Source organism: Cygnus atratus, chromosome 5 (assembly GCF_013377495.2).
Source record: "Cygnus atratus isolate AKBS03 ecotype Queensland, Australia chromosome 5, CAtr_DNAZoo_HiC_assembly, whole genome shotgun sequence".
Lineage (NCBI taxonomy): Eukaryota > Metazoa > Chordata > Aves > Anseriformes > Anatidae > Cygnus > Cygnus atratus.
In genome coordinates this window covers 25,949,778-25,963,942 of record NC_066366.1, presented here as the reverse complement: position 1 = coordinate 25,963,942, position 14,165 = coordinate 25,949,778, and the positions used below count along the sequence as shown (strand labels likewise).

General features: G+C 33.3%; 1 protein-coding gene across 1 annotated transcript in view; it reads left to right on the top strand.

Moving 5' to 3' along the window:
- Window positions 1-14,165, top strand: part of FMN1 (formin 1) — a 141,561-nt gene that overhangs the window by 79,263 nt on the left and 48,133 nt on the right. Inside the window, exon 12 of the mRNA XM_035539549.2 lies at window positions 1,921-2,041. Coding sequence (XP_035395442.1) covers window positions 1,921-2,041 — 121 coding nt within the window. The remainder of the gene's footprint in view (window positions 1-1,920; window positions 2,042-14,165) is intronic.

Below are 14,165 nucleotides of genomic sequence, written 5' to 3'. Positions count from 1 at the left end.
TATTTGACCACGGTAGCTGTGGACCTCAATAGGTCTGAAGTTTGCTGTAGGTTCTTTGATAGTGCTTTGGAAAATCTTACATTAACTCTGGAACTAAACACTGCAGACAGCTGTCTGTGACTCTTGCAGGCCGGACAGGTTATCCCTCCAGTCGCTTCTTCTTATAACCTGGTTACTGTAACATTGCAAATTTTGTTTGATGTGATAATAATGCAAGACAGAAGCAATGTTTGTCTCTCATGACAGAATACAATGACAGGTTGATATTTTAGAATAGGTGGCTCAATTGATGGAGGTGAAGTTAGATAAGGAATGTGGGAAGAGGCATGGCTGCTGATTTGAGTTACTTGTGTTTATGGGGCTTTTTGATGTGTCCAAAGTTTTGGAGTGGAAAATTTGAACTGTTTTCTTCAAATGAAAATGTCGCTATTGATTGATTTTAAGTATGTAATTTCTTATTTTTGAAATTAAGATGATGTCTCCATTTCGTATTTGAATTCTGGTCAGTTCATTGACCAGAATGATTTTTCATGGCCTTATCTCTGATTGAATATAAATGTTATTTCTTTTTATTTTTTATTTTTAGTGTTTAAAGGTTTTTTTGGTTCTTTGTTGTTGTTTTTTCTTTTTCTTTTTCTTTTTCTTTTTTTTTTTATTCTTACATATGCATGTTGAATTGAAGAGTTAGTTGTCATAGAAATTTTTTCAGGGAGTAAGACTAAAGTAACTGAAGACATCACTAACACTGGAGGGTCTGCATGTCAGGACATTGTAGAACAGCTCCTGAGGCTGATCTATAGAGAAGACAGAAAACTAGCAGATATGAAGATCTGTACAAATAGGATTGTTGATTTTGTTTGTTTATTTGTTTGTTTTTTTCCTGAAGCAGGAAAATAAAATTTCTTTACCCTAAGTGCCTGTCTTGTAAAAAAAAATCGCATTACAAAAGCAATTTTGTCTAGTCTGTAATTTTATTTATTTATTTATTATTCCTGCAAAGTTTCTGCTATACAGTAGTTTTACTTCAGGAAATTCTGTAAAAACAAAACAGTTTATCTTCTCTTCGGAGGAAGTGAAGACAATTTAAATTTTATCCATTGTACTGTTTTCTTTCCCTGAGTGCTCATATCTTTCATATCTTATTTGTTCACTGTTTACAAAATAGTTAGTTCTCCAGCCCATGAGCTTTCCTTTATTTCAGACTGAAATCTGTGCGCAGATAGTATTTTAAACTCACTAGTATATAGTTAGGCAGAGTAATGTCATTGTAATACCGTTTATACACTGTACTTGTTAAATTTCCCCTGCTTAGAATCTCCTAAAGCTGGTGGGTTTTTTTTAGTTCTATTTTTTTTTTATTGTGCTAAAAATAAGGTATATGCTTTGGAGTTCCATACAGATATTAAACTTAATTAGTGAACTGCAGAGACCTTCAACTATATATTTTTCTCTGTATAAAATACTCCAGGCAATATATAAATATTGTTTTCAATTTATCCATGTGAAGTGTGTATATATGTATTGGATTGGGAAAGAGTGAAACCACAAACTTTTGGCATAAGATCACTTGCTCCATTAAAATAGGCATTCATGTTACCTGGTTTTAGGAAACTTCTAATCCGTTATCTAAACTTCTGCTGATATACAATGACCTAAAATGTTGTGAGCTTATTGTTGCTTCATAGTTCAAATTGAGCACAGTTTGCATTACAATGTCTAAAAGGAAGTTTCAACACTCAGACTGGTCAGGATTTCATCTTAAATGATATATATATGCTGTTTTAGCAAGAAATATTTAAAATATGTTATTTTTGTGTGTTTTTAATAGTGTTTTATAGATGCCATTTCAAAAAAGTAATTTATTTCACTGTAAATGCATTTAATTTTCATAGTGGCCTATTTGTTTGTTTGTTTGTTTAGGAAGCAGGAACAGACAAGAGTATTTTTCCTTTACCCGAACCACAGGATTTTTTCCAGGCCTCCCAAGTTAAGTTTGAAGACCTAATAAAAGACTTAAGGAAACTGAAGAGAGACCTAGAAGGTAACTGGGAACTTTCAAATTTGTTCGGCTAACAACTAAGTGCCATTTAAAATGTGACCTTTATGAGGTTTGCTTATTGCTAATTAGGTTTATAGTGTTGATTCATTTGAAGTTTTTACATTGTGGCACAAACTACCCCCATAAAATAGAAAAAAAAATATTTCAAACTCATGACTTAATAAAAATGAAAGTAAAGGTACCGAAAAATAATTTTCTATAATTCCTTTTTGCAATTGAAAGACCCCTAAAGAAATGTGTGAATTTTTCTCTGGCTTCTTCACAACTCTATGTTTAACTGTAGATAACCTGCTAGTTCCATAACATAAATACTTTCTTCAATACTCATGTAACAACAGTTCAGCAGCTTCAAGAAAGAGTTGAATGCTATTAATGTAGAAATAAAACACAGCTTTCCAAGGCACAGCAAAGGGAAATGGAAAGCTCCAGTTCAAAATATTTTCACCCTGGGACATAAAATAAACATTTAAAAATGTTTATTATAAAGAGGGGCTCAGAAACCCAACTCATCTATCAATCAAGGTATTGAGTGGATATGAAGTAGGAAGAGTTGCTCTCTAAGTGTTAGAAGCAGTTTCATTTTTATTTTGTGCTTCATATGACTCTTAAAAATAAATCCTATGAATGATGACTGAATATTTCAAGCCTGTCATTTTTGCTAAGGCAAAGTTGCTATTTTTACTGAAGCAATTACATGTAGAAAATAGAATTTTGGGACAGAATCTGCATAAAAACTCATAAAAATATCCATTTACATTTAGATAACACATCTGCATCAAAATGCAAGAGTATTTTTTGAATCAGAGTTGAACAAGCTGATTTTTCAATGTAAAGCAATGAAAACTGTTAGAAATAATTTATTGTTACAGTTAGAAATGGCTGAATTAGGTCACTAGTATCTTTAGGATAGTTTCAAAGGTTAACAGTGGTAGGAAGGTATCAGTTATTGTTTGTTCGACCCGGGCAGAAGTGAGTGCTCTATCTCCTCCCATCGCTTGGCTCTGTAAAACCCTTGGCCTGCCCTCTTTTGGGCTAGTTTGTGCAGAAACATGATCCGTGTTTGATCTTGTACTTTTTCAGCATGTAGTCCTGCTGTAACGCATCGTAGTCTTGTAGGAACTGCATTGAGGCTGTGACATTCACGTCATATTTGTTCTACATTGCAAAGAGAGAGACAGAAAGTAGGAAAAGCACTTCAACTAACTTATAAAATTAAAACCGCAGCTTTCTTGTAATCACTGATTTCTCTTTCAATGTGTTTTCTTAGATATTCAGAGAAAATTTGTTATGTTGAGGTTGTTTTCACCATTTTTCTTTGTAAAGATGTATTTGAAACCCATCCAAAGCAATTAACATATAAAGTTAATGACAGCAAGGATTTGAAACAAAAAAGGTTGTGGAAATGTTTTCAGATGTTGGTATTTTATCACTCAGAAATATGCAGCAGGATTCTAACAAGCATTCCCGTGAATAATTTCTCCTACATTTAAACAAAGAAGCAATCACTCATATAAAAATGTTGTATCTCTTTCAAACATTCCCTTTCAATTTTTTTCTCTTCAGATAATGCTGTAGTTTATTTTTAAATCGAAATTTTAATTGAAGAGGTTATAATTTTAACACGTTCAACAAAGATTTGATGAGTCTCTGTAGTTTATTGTAGCCATTAAAAAGTTGTGGCTGCTGGCAGAATACCAGTGAAAGTCTAAAGCTGAAACAGATGTGAGTAGCAGAAACCAAGTCCAGAGAAGCGTCGGGCCCAGCTATCCAGACAGGCGCGGCCCTTCAGATGTAAATAATTTGAACAATATTAACTGGAGCTGCCTGTGTTATAGGGTACATTGGATTTATTTCACACTTTGGTTGGCTAAGGTAGTCTTAAACATATTACTGTGAAAGTGGGATGAGACAAAGGTAATAAATGAAAGAGAGGTTTTCTTATGTGCCGTTTGGGAACAAACGAATGTGTCTATTAGTGACTTAGTTTTTTTTCTGAGATTTGTACAAGGTGAGTAAAAGCAGGATAAGCATCACCTATTGTGTCTGAAGTGGCAATTTTGATAGAAACTCTTCATAATATCCTAGTTTGTCAGGGCATTCATTCACCTTTTAATGATGGATATTAACATGGGAAAGACTGGGGATTCATGAGAGAGGCACATGTCTTAAAGGTCTGAACTTTGGGCTTGAAATACCTAGACTCTGTGGAACCAAGAGTTCAGATCTAGATGGAGCACAAACCCTTTCATCCATTTCAGATAAACAGATTGAGTTCCATACGATTTACTATTTTGAAGTCCTTCAGATTAGACTTTAAAGGGACAGTGTCAACTAAAGTTTGGCTCAAAAATTTGAACATGTCTTTTTTGAGAACCTTAGTCCAGCAGGTTTTAACACACATCCCAGAACAAACTTCGCAGTCATGAGCATTTTTAGGTTAAAAAGCATGATTTAAAAAATGCACATTTAATATATGTTTTTAAGTGGAAAGAAGTGTAAAAGCATTTGATTTTAAATAGTGAGATGGCAATTATAGAATGAAATCTGGTTCTGCTTTAAAGTCATAGAAAAAAAATGTTTTCTGTAAGCTTAGAATTTCACTCCAGGTCTGTATAGTCATTGCATTTCCAGGATTTCCAAGTATTGCATAGAATGGTATAAGCAGGTACACGTATACATTTGACAGGTATTAGCTTTTCAGTTCATCTTTATGTTTATGAAAACAAAGCTTTTGTTTTGCATCAGTATTTTAAGATCATAATATATATTATTCCTTGTCTAGAGCAGCAATTACCACTTTTTCCTTTCTGTATGACCAAGTATGTCCTTTCTGGTCTGGACAGTGCCACTTGATTGGTATTCTTCTGGAAGAAGCATGGAATATTTGAAATATTTAGTCATATGAAGATTTTTAGAAAGCAAACCTCTTCACCAGAGTATAATAGACTTGCATATGTTTTACCATGAACCCTTTATTAATCTACCTCCAAAGCTGAACAACCTTAATTATTCAAAATTAATTGCATTGAAGATTGTTTCCATCTGTCATACTCATTGCTCTTCCATGCAATACAGTTCGAAAAATTTTAAAATGCTACACCATGCACACTTGAAAGCAATATTAGATTCCTTACATCATTTACTGTAATGTTCATTGTAACTTTTTAGTATTCTTGACTATAACAGCAGAAAGAGCGAAGGTATCTACTGAATTGTTAAAAATGGAAACCAGGGTAGTTCCATGCTGAATACTCCATCCTTATTGCTCATAATAAATTAAATTTCCTATGATATTTTGACATTCTGATCTCATTGAAAATCCACATTTATTTTTAAACTTTAGCTTTTTGTGAACTTTAGCTTTTACTTTCTTTCATGGCTGCCAGTACAGATTCTATCTGCCATTTTCACACTAACATTTTTTCAATGCTGTATATTTTTTAATTTGTTACTAACTTAAGAGAGTATATGAATATATATGTAGATATTTATAAATACGCACATATATGACCAAAAAGAAATAACTTCATCTAAAATAGATACAAGACTTCATGGATCAGCTACCTTTTAATAATCAGTTGGATTTCAGTACTCCAGGATACATGGTTTGGAGCTGGGGGCCTCTTAACCTAGTTGTTCACAGATCTGTATCTTCCAAAAGTATGTTATCTCCAACTTTCCTGCTTTTAAGTAATGCACCTACATAAAAACTTCAGCTTATGAAAACCACACCTTTTAAAATTGCATAATCCTTTTAGAAAAATTAAAAGGTAAGATAATAAACTATGCATGAAAAATGGAGAAATTACAATGTTACATTGGCCATTTTCATGTTGTTTTTCATACAGAAGCATTACAAACATCTTGTAAGGAAATGTAAGTTGGAAATACCTCTGGAGGTCATCTGATCCAAAACCTTACAGCAGGACTCACTTCACATTTAGATCCAGTTCCATAGGGCCTGTTGAGGCCTAGACTCAGTTCTAAGTCTAAGGACGGAGATTCCAACTCCTCTCTGGGCACCTCTTCCAGTGTTGAGTAAATGTCATGATTTTTTTTTTTCCTTATCCCTTGTCAGAATGCCTACGTTGCAACTTGTGACTCTTTGTCCTTTTCCTTTAGATGTACATGAAGAGTCTGTCTCCGTCTTCTCTATATTCATTAGATATCTGAACATACCATATCTGAACATACTCTGCTTCTTCTTCAATTACTTAATTTTATTTTCATTCTCAGATGGCATGACAATATACATGTTTTTTATCCTAATGTCATATAGTACCTGGAGTATCTAAACAAAGAGGCAAGCAAGCACAATATGGCCTTCCTTAGCCAAGTAATTTCTAAATTCTACGCAAGATGTTGCACAGGATCCTCAGTACAAAATTCACTTTTTAATTGCACTGATCATGTTCCATATCAGAACTCATAGCTTTGTCCTTACTTTCCTCTATTAAGTTTCACTGTTCTGGTTCCTATAGCATCCCTTTCTTACTGTTTACTTCTTCAGACAGAGAAGGAAGAACCAGAAAGGGATTGCTCTGCTTTTTTCTTCCAGATATGGTGGTGATGAAGAAATCTTCATTAATGTATTTAAAGTGCTCAGTAGTCAGTATTTAGCACATCTTCTTTGAAAGATTGTTTTAGAAGTTCACTTTTTCAGAAGATGGTCAAATCAAAATCTGTCTTCAACAAAATAATCACACACATTCTGTAGACTAGTGCCATTCTGTGTTTCAGGTTGCTATCCCTCTTTGCTGTGGCAAAAAATCAGCCCTTAAAGAAGTTTACAATTTTTTTTAGTGTGAGAATTAGTTCCTTTTTCAACTTTTCTTGTATTTCATCTAATAGCTGAATAATAATACATAATTTCAAAACATACTTGTCTTTTGACTAGAGACCAATTCTCTGTCTCCAGAGAGCCTTATTGCAGAGAAACATCCATTTCACTGGATATGATTAGCATAGGGTTGCCATACCAATAACAACATCATAGCTAATTAACCCTGTCTCTTAGCAGGGCTTAGACAAGAGATAATATTACACTGTTGCATCTGCATTATCCTCATTCAGTACCTTCCTCAGGAAGCTCTGTATGACATTGTACTGTAAAGTGGAAATGTGTTACGAAATTAAGACAGTAATGGAACAGAATTTAGAAATGAGAAATAGGTGGAAATTGAAACGTCACTTGCATCCACTGTTGCTATACAGAGAGCAAAGAAGGAAGCTGCAAAAATAAAAAATAATTAGTCCATGCTCATTTAAGACTAAAGCACTCTGATTTTCCTGATTGAAAATCCTGAAAACTTTTGTTCTTATCAAGAATTATGGTGGAATATATTTACCAATAGGAAAAAATAAAAGTTTAATCGATATTATTTACAAGGAGTTGAAATAAAATATACGTGTGTATTACCATTGGAATCCTCAAAATAAGTTGCAAGTTTTTGCATTATGTCTATTAATGAATAATAAACCAATTTTGATCTAGAAAGTAATCGATGTTTTCAGTTAATGAATTGAGAATTTTTCAGCTTTTGTTGGACTTTTATATAAGCAGAAATTGAGAAATTAATTGAATGGAGATATTAATTAATTGAATGTGTTACTGTTTGTTCAGATAGAATTATACAATTAGTTCATACATAATACTATAGGCCTGAGAAAAAAAATATTTTATAGAATAGAGTTTTAGTATAACCATAATAAAATAATTATCAATAGGACAGTGATTACAAAGTTGAGAGATTTTGTGTATTGTTTGATTAGTTTTATTGACAAAGGTTACTGAATCACATCATTAAAATTACAATATCAGCTTGAATGTTAACTTTCTAAATAGTTTGTTGAACCAGCAGATATTTTGCAGTAAAAGGTGATTGTTTATTTGTTACAGGTCAACATTCAATAAAGTATCAAAGGCCCTTTTCAAAAATATGTTCAGCAGATTGAAGCCTTAGTCTAATTAAATGGAATGTTTTAAGTCACTCTAACAGTGTGATTTAGACATCTCAGTCACACACATTTTCTGGAAAAATTTTCCCAGAGTCAGCAGAGAAGTTGAATGATATTTTCCAGGAACCAGTAACTTTACAGTTTTTCTTAAATATTAATTATACTTTCTAATTTTAAAATTAAACTTAAAATTTTGAAACCATAGGCAAATAGGAATTTGAACTGGGTGGTGGAGCATAGGGAACCAAATAGGTGCCTGTGATGTGCAATGCTCTTTAGATGTCAACATAAATGGAGCATGTTGTTATGTACCTGATGAGTATCACTATATTTTTGCACTGTCCAAGATTTACATGATATATTCAGAGGCAGTACAAAATGATGTAGGGAAAAGAGAAAAGGACAACTTTATGCAGGGACAATTATTTTGTTTTCAATTATTAGTTGGTAAAATGAGTCTTTTCTTGTTAGATTTTTCCGACCTCTTTTTGAATAGTCTCATGCCTCAGCAAGCTGAGATACATTTCAGTTTGTTTTGATTTGGCAAAGATACAACACAGGCATTAAAAAACACATTTTGTATATGTGCACTGGATTCTATTGTACAATAAAACTAACATTTTGACAGTGTTCCACTGGTAATGTTCATATGCGAATAGATTAACTAGAAATCTTACTAAGTGGAGCATTTCTTAAAATTCCATTAGATTTTCTAGTTTATGATAATCATAGAATAGTATGTGAGGGTTTTAATAGGATTCGGAAGTATAGTAGAGGGGCAAAGAAATTATGTTTTAGAAGATTTTATTGCATAAAAGCAGATGTCTGCACATGTGCATAAAGGCTAGGGAGAAAGCTTTCTATCTGTTAATCAATGGCATGCTGTTAATTTTTTCTTTTTTCTTTTTTTCCCCTTGGCTAAAGAGTCCTAGGAAATTTCTTATTTAAAATTATTCTGCAAATGTTAAGATTCTCAAACAAATTTTGGAAATACCAAGGTTAAGATTTTCTATGCACCTTTCTTTTCTGTGTGCTGTTTTATATACGTGTGTGTGTTACTGTGTACTGTTGCATAACAGTGTAGTATACATCTGGAAGCAGGTAGTATACATCTGGGAGTAGGAATGTTGTCCCTATCAATGTATGATGGATAATGAATGATGCAGTCTGGAGAGCTGGAAGGAGCAATGACTTCATATTAATGGATCTCATCAGCTTTTCCTGTCTCAGAGAGTATGCAGTAAAAGAGAGGGTAGATCTCTGCTAGATTTGAGGCAGTGGGTATGCATCTGCTACCAGTGATCAAAAATTGAAAGCACATTAATTCAGACAGTGGGATAGAAATTAGTAATAGTTATGGTAATTAACACCTAAAGAAGTATGAATTTACATAGTGATTTTAAAATCAACCAAGCAGCATACTCTAACTAAGCCATACGCTTGATAGAAGAATTAATTAGGTGGAACCTTATGATCTGTTTCGCACAGAAAATCAGATATCCAGCAGTACAGAGAGAAAGAGGAGATCACTTCTGGTTCTGCAGTTTCAGCTTATGAACATACTGTTTCAGTCATTGCCTGGCAATTCTCTTCTATCTGTCCAACACTCCAAATAGTAATGTGTTTGTGTGTTTGGAAGGTCCTTTTTTCTCTCGCTGGAAAAAGTTTAGCTCATCTGATTAAAAATATTATTGCTTCTTAAAAGTCTCATCTTGCTCTAAATTAGCCAGACAAGATGCTTCCATTTCAGATATTCACTTTCTGTACTGTGCAGACAGAAGTGAAATGTTCCGATTTCTCAGCGGGTTCTGCTCGCGCACATTTCTACACTCCTGACAAATCTTAATGATGTGCGGAGGTCTGTATGTTTGGATCTTGACATTAAACCAAAACTTTCTACTAATAGTGTGTGCTGGAATCACTTAAAGAATCTTACAGAGACTTGACTGGAAAATTATGAGGGTTTAGTCATTATATTCATTTGTGTGTGCTGTTCCGTCCGATGCAGTATGCTTTTCTGCTGAAGGGTGCGCTAAATGTAAACTACCATTTCAGAGAGAATACATTAACCAGAGTCTTAGACGTGTTGCTATGGTGTGAAAAATATTTAGTTTTACTAGTAATCTTTGTTCATTTTGTTAAATGTATTTTTAGGAAACAATCTTAACAGGACGGATTTAAAATGATATATATAAAATGTTGATGTGCTTTGTCAAAACAAGGAGAAAAAAAATGAAATAAAATTTCCTTTAGGTTAGTTGCAATTAATGTAGGTCTGACATTTTCCCTGCATATCTTCATATACTGTAAAAGTTCAAAATATTTTAATCTTAAAAGAAAAAGAACAAAAATCTCACAAATCTTAAATCTGAAAAACCAAAGCCAGAATACCTGATAAAACTTGTGAGAACTGTCAAGATTTACAAATCTAGTGTTCTATTAAATGTCCAGTAGAACAGGTGAACTTTACAGGCTGTTTTCCAAGATGCTAATTCAATTATTTCACTTTCCCCACCTTAGGATTTATCACTTAAAACTTCTACTGTCTCATTTAGACATGAGAGCTATTGCCTTAAGCACCTAAATAGATACTGGGTTTTGTGCATCACAAAGGGAAAGTGTATTTCAAACAGAAAAGGATCAGACTGTTTAAAGTTTTACATACTGGCTTTATCCTGTGAAATAGCTTTTTAAGAAAACAGTTATTAATGAGTGAAGAAAACAACTGTGCATATAAACATTCTTGTTCTAAGTTCACTGAAAATAACTTTGCACAGAACTGTAACTATGGTGCATTTAGTTTTGTGTGCTAATACTTCTTTTGCATCACATTGTTGATCTTTATTTCAGACAATAAAAACCAAGCTTGAGAATACAGAGTACCACCATGATTTGTTCCTCTTCTGCTTTTGTCTCTGCTACCTTTTTTCTCAGGAAACTTCACCCTCTCTTCATGGCATTTCTCTCTCTGTTTGGTTCAAGGGCTTCTGTATTAGTCGGCCTGGCTCTGGCTAGGGTGTTAGTGCTTGAACCTTTTGTGTGTTGCCATCGGTGATGTCAAATGACTGATTATCAATATAAGTCCAAAGCTGCAAGTAAAATGCTGTCTCTGAAATTATTCTGGAAAATAACTGAAAAGCAGTATAACTACTTGCACTCAGAAGGAATCATGATACATCTCTTTCTGTCTCCACACTTGTTTAAAATTCTATAGAAATTAAACATTAACTTGCAGGACTATAAATAAGGACAAGAGTTGCAAATGGCATAGGTATAATGGACTGTAATTAGGCTAATGCTCGTATGTGCATACCTGCAGTAAATATGTATCTAAAGTCACATTTAATAGCAGAAGAATATAATCAAATGCTGCAACAGCATTCAGAGGGTAAACATGCATCTCCTGTAATGTTCTATTTAGCTTGGAAAGTTGTTTGCAAGTAAGGAAATGTAATAAAGCTGCACCATGTAAGATAAATAATGAGGAAAATGAATTAATTTATATTTACAAATCTCCTGCTGAAGTTTGGGTATATAGGCCCAAGGAGTGTGATTCCTGCTCTTTAAAATTTCATACAGAAATTTGGGTTTCTTCAGTAAAACATTGAATTCATTTGAGGTATGGTTTCAAATCTCCTTTGGAACAGGAAAGGAAAGGGTTCTAAAAATGAATTATCAAATAGTAACCTTTCTGTCAAAGATAAGCTGCATTATAACAAGAAAATAAAATAGCAAGGTTGGCAGTATAAGCTGCCAGGCTGTGAACAGACAACAGGAGTGGGGGTTGTTAGCAACTTTCACAATAGCATAACTCATGGGGGTAGTGTCAGTGACAGGTTTATAGGAATTCATGGTGTTGATACATGGTTGCACTGTCAGGATGATTCCTGTAAATGCTACTGGTGGGTTCTGGTGAGTAAATAGTTAGTAATTTACTGTTATCAACATTAAACTATTTCTGGTTTTGCGTTTACTTTAAAAATGATGCTTAAAAAATTCCAAATCCAGTCTGATTGACACTGAAATGCTCTTTACATGAAAGTTTGTTTATGGGCAGTGATTCTTTTGACAGATTTACAAGTGTCTGTGGAGTTTTAAAAGACTATTGCCCAATAGGCATTAAGTGAGAGACATTCTATTTTGTAAATATTTTCACTTATATTGGGGATTTTTAAAGAACTTTTTGAGCCAAATACTGCATTAAATCTGAAGACAGTGGCAAACCGATAATCAGCAGTTTCCAGCTTTGTTCTAATGTTTTGCTAATGGTTTCCATTTCTATGGCCAAGATTTGCAGTGGGTGAAGCATGATGTACGTCCAAAAATTTGTAAGGGCTTTCAAATATTGTTACACACTCATATTTTCTTTTTTTTGCAATAGCTCATTTAGAAATAAACAATTTTCAAAGTAGTATTTTACATTTAATTTGACTAACATATAATGCATACCAAGAAAATGACCCAAAGGTTTAGTACAGTAATGGAGAATTTGCATCTGCTTGAGCTCATTAATGCTGAAGCAGGTTGTTTAGTTCCTCAAATGATTAATTTGGAATAAGGTGGTGAGAGAGGAAGTGTACATTTGGTATGATACATTAGCTATCAGATTCCTCAGAATTTCTTCAGATTCCTCAAAATTTCAGATTTCTTTTTCTCAGAAAGAAAATTTTTAGAATGTATGTCAAAGAAGGAATGTTTATTAGGATCCTTACTTCAGAATCATTCTAATAAAAAACCTTGCTAAAATAATTTTCCTTTTAAATCAGAGCAAGGAATGGAGCAGAACTTTTCAGTTTTAATTTCTTTATATAATGTTTTGCTTGAGTTGGTAGATTTTTTTTTTTAATATTAGTATATTTCAAGTAAACTTGTGAATAAACATTAAGAAGGTATTATTGAGCTTAATAACATGAAGTTCAGTAAATGGTAGGTACCAGAAACCTTCATGTTATGTTGTGTGGAACTGAGGCATGTCATAGAGTTGTATGGTAGCCTTTCACATACTGCAAATCGGGGTTGATCAGCTGACTTTAATATATAGAATATAACTGCCATTTTATTCAAAATCCTTGATTTAACCCGATCATGAAAATCATCTTCCTTTTCTGAGTGTCTTTACTTGTATCTGATTTGTAATTCCTTTGAACACACTTTTACTATTCTTTTCCATATCTTATCTATCCCTGGGCAAGTTTAATGAAGTTCCAAGGTTCAACAGCCTGGAAGATACATCTCGTTGGTAGTCCTAGACATCACTTTATTATAAATTTTGGAGAAAGAATCATTATTCTGCATTGGACACTTAATTATTGAAGGGGATACTGAAATAGAATGGAGACATTTGAGCAGAAATACATCATTTTTAAGACTTCAGTTCAAGCTGAAGTTAATATTGCCTTCAGCCACTTACTCCATATCTATGCTCTGTCTTATTTTTAGCTTTAGCAAGTAAATAAATTAAAGTTTTATTCAAGTACTTCAGTGCAGTTGAGTTTAAACAGACCTAGTCAACCTTCAGTTGCCCAGAAAAATATTTTTATTTTCCTTTATAGAACAGAACTATATATATATATGTCTTTCAGTGAAGTGTGACCTAAACTCAGAGTCAACTAAAGGAGGACTAAGCAGTACAGGGCAAAGACATTGCTCCTGTGATTTTCACCTCATCACCATTGTCCTTGATTGCCTTAGCTCAAATCTAAAACTTTCTTAAGGCCCTTCAGTCTATTTTTAGTTATCTAAAGAACTTTGGGAATTAGACGAGTAGATTTTTGTTCCAGATAGGTAGTTTTTGTCTAAGTAAATATCTTCATCAGAGACTCATTTAAGGTGTTTTTTTTTTGTTGTTGTTTATTTATTTATTTATTTATTTATTTATTTTTTAAGGCTTTCCAATAATGTAATTTCTTAGAGTCTTCCAGCATTTACTTGACTTCTTTTGTCTCTTTCAGTTTCATTGACTTAAGATGACTTAAGCAATGCTAACTGGCATTTCATCTCATTTTGTCTGATCTCAAAGTTAGAGTTTTAATCAGTGCCCAGGACTGACTTGTTCTATGTTATGTGTCCCATTTGATCTTCTCTGATGTGCCTTTCCTTTTACTCATTCTCTCTCCTCACTCCAAATGTTGATCCTCTTGTTAAGGAT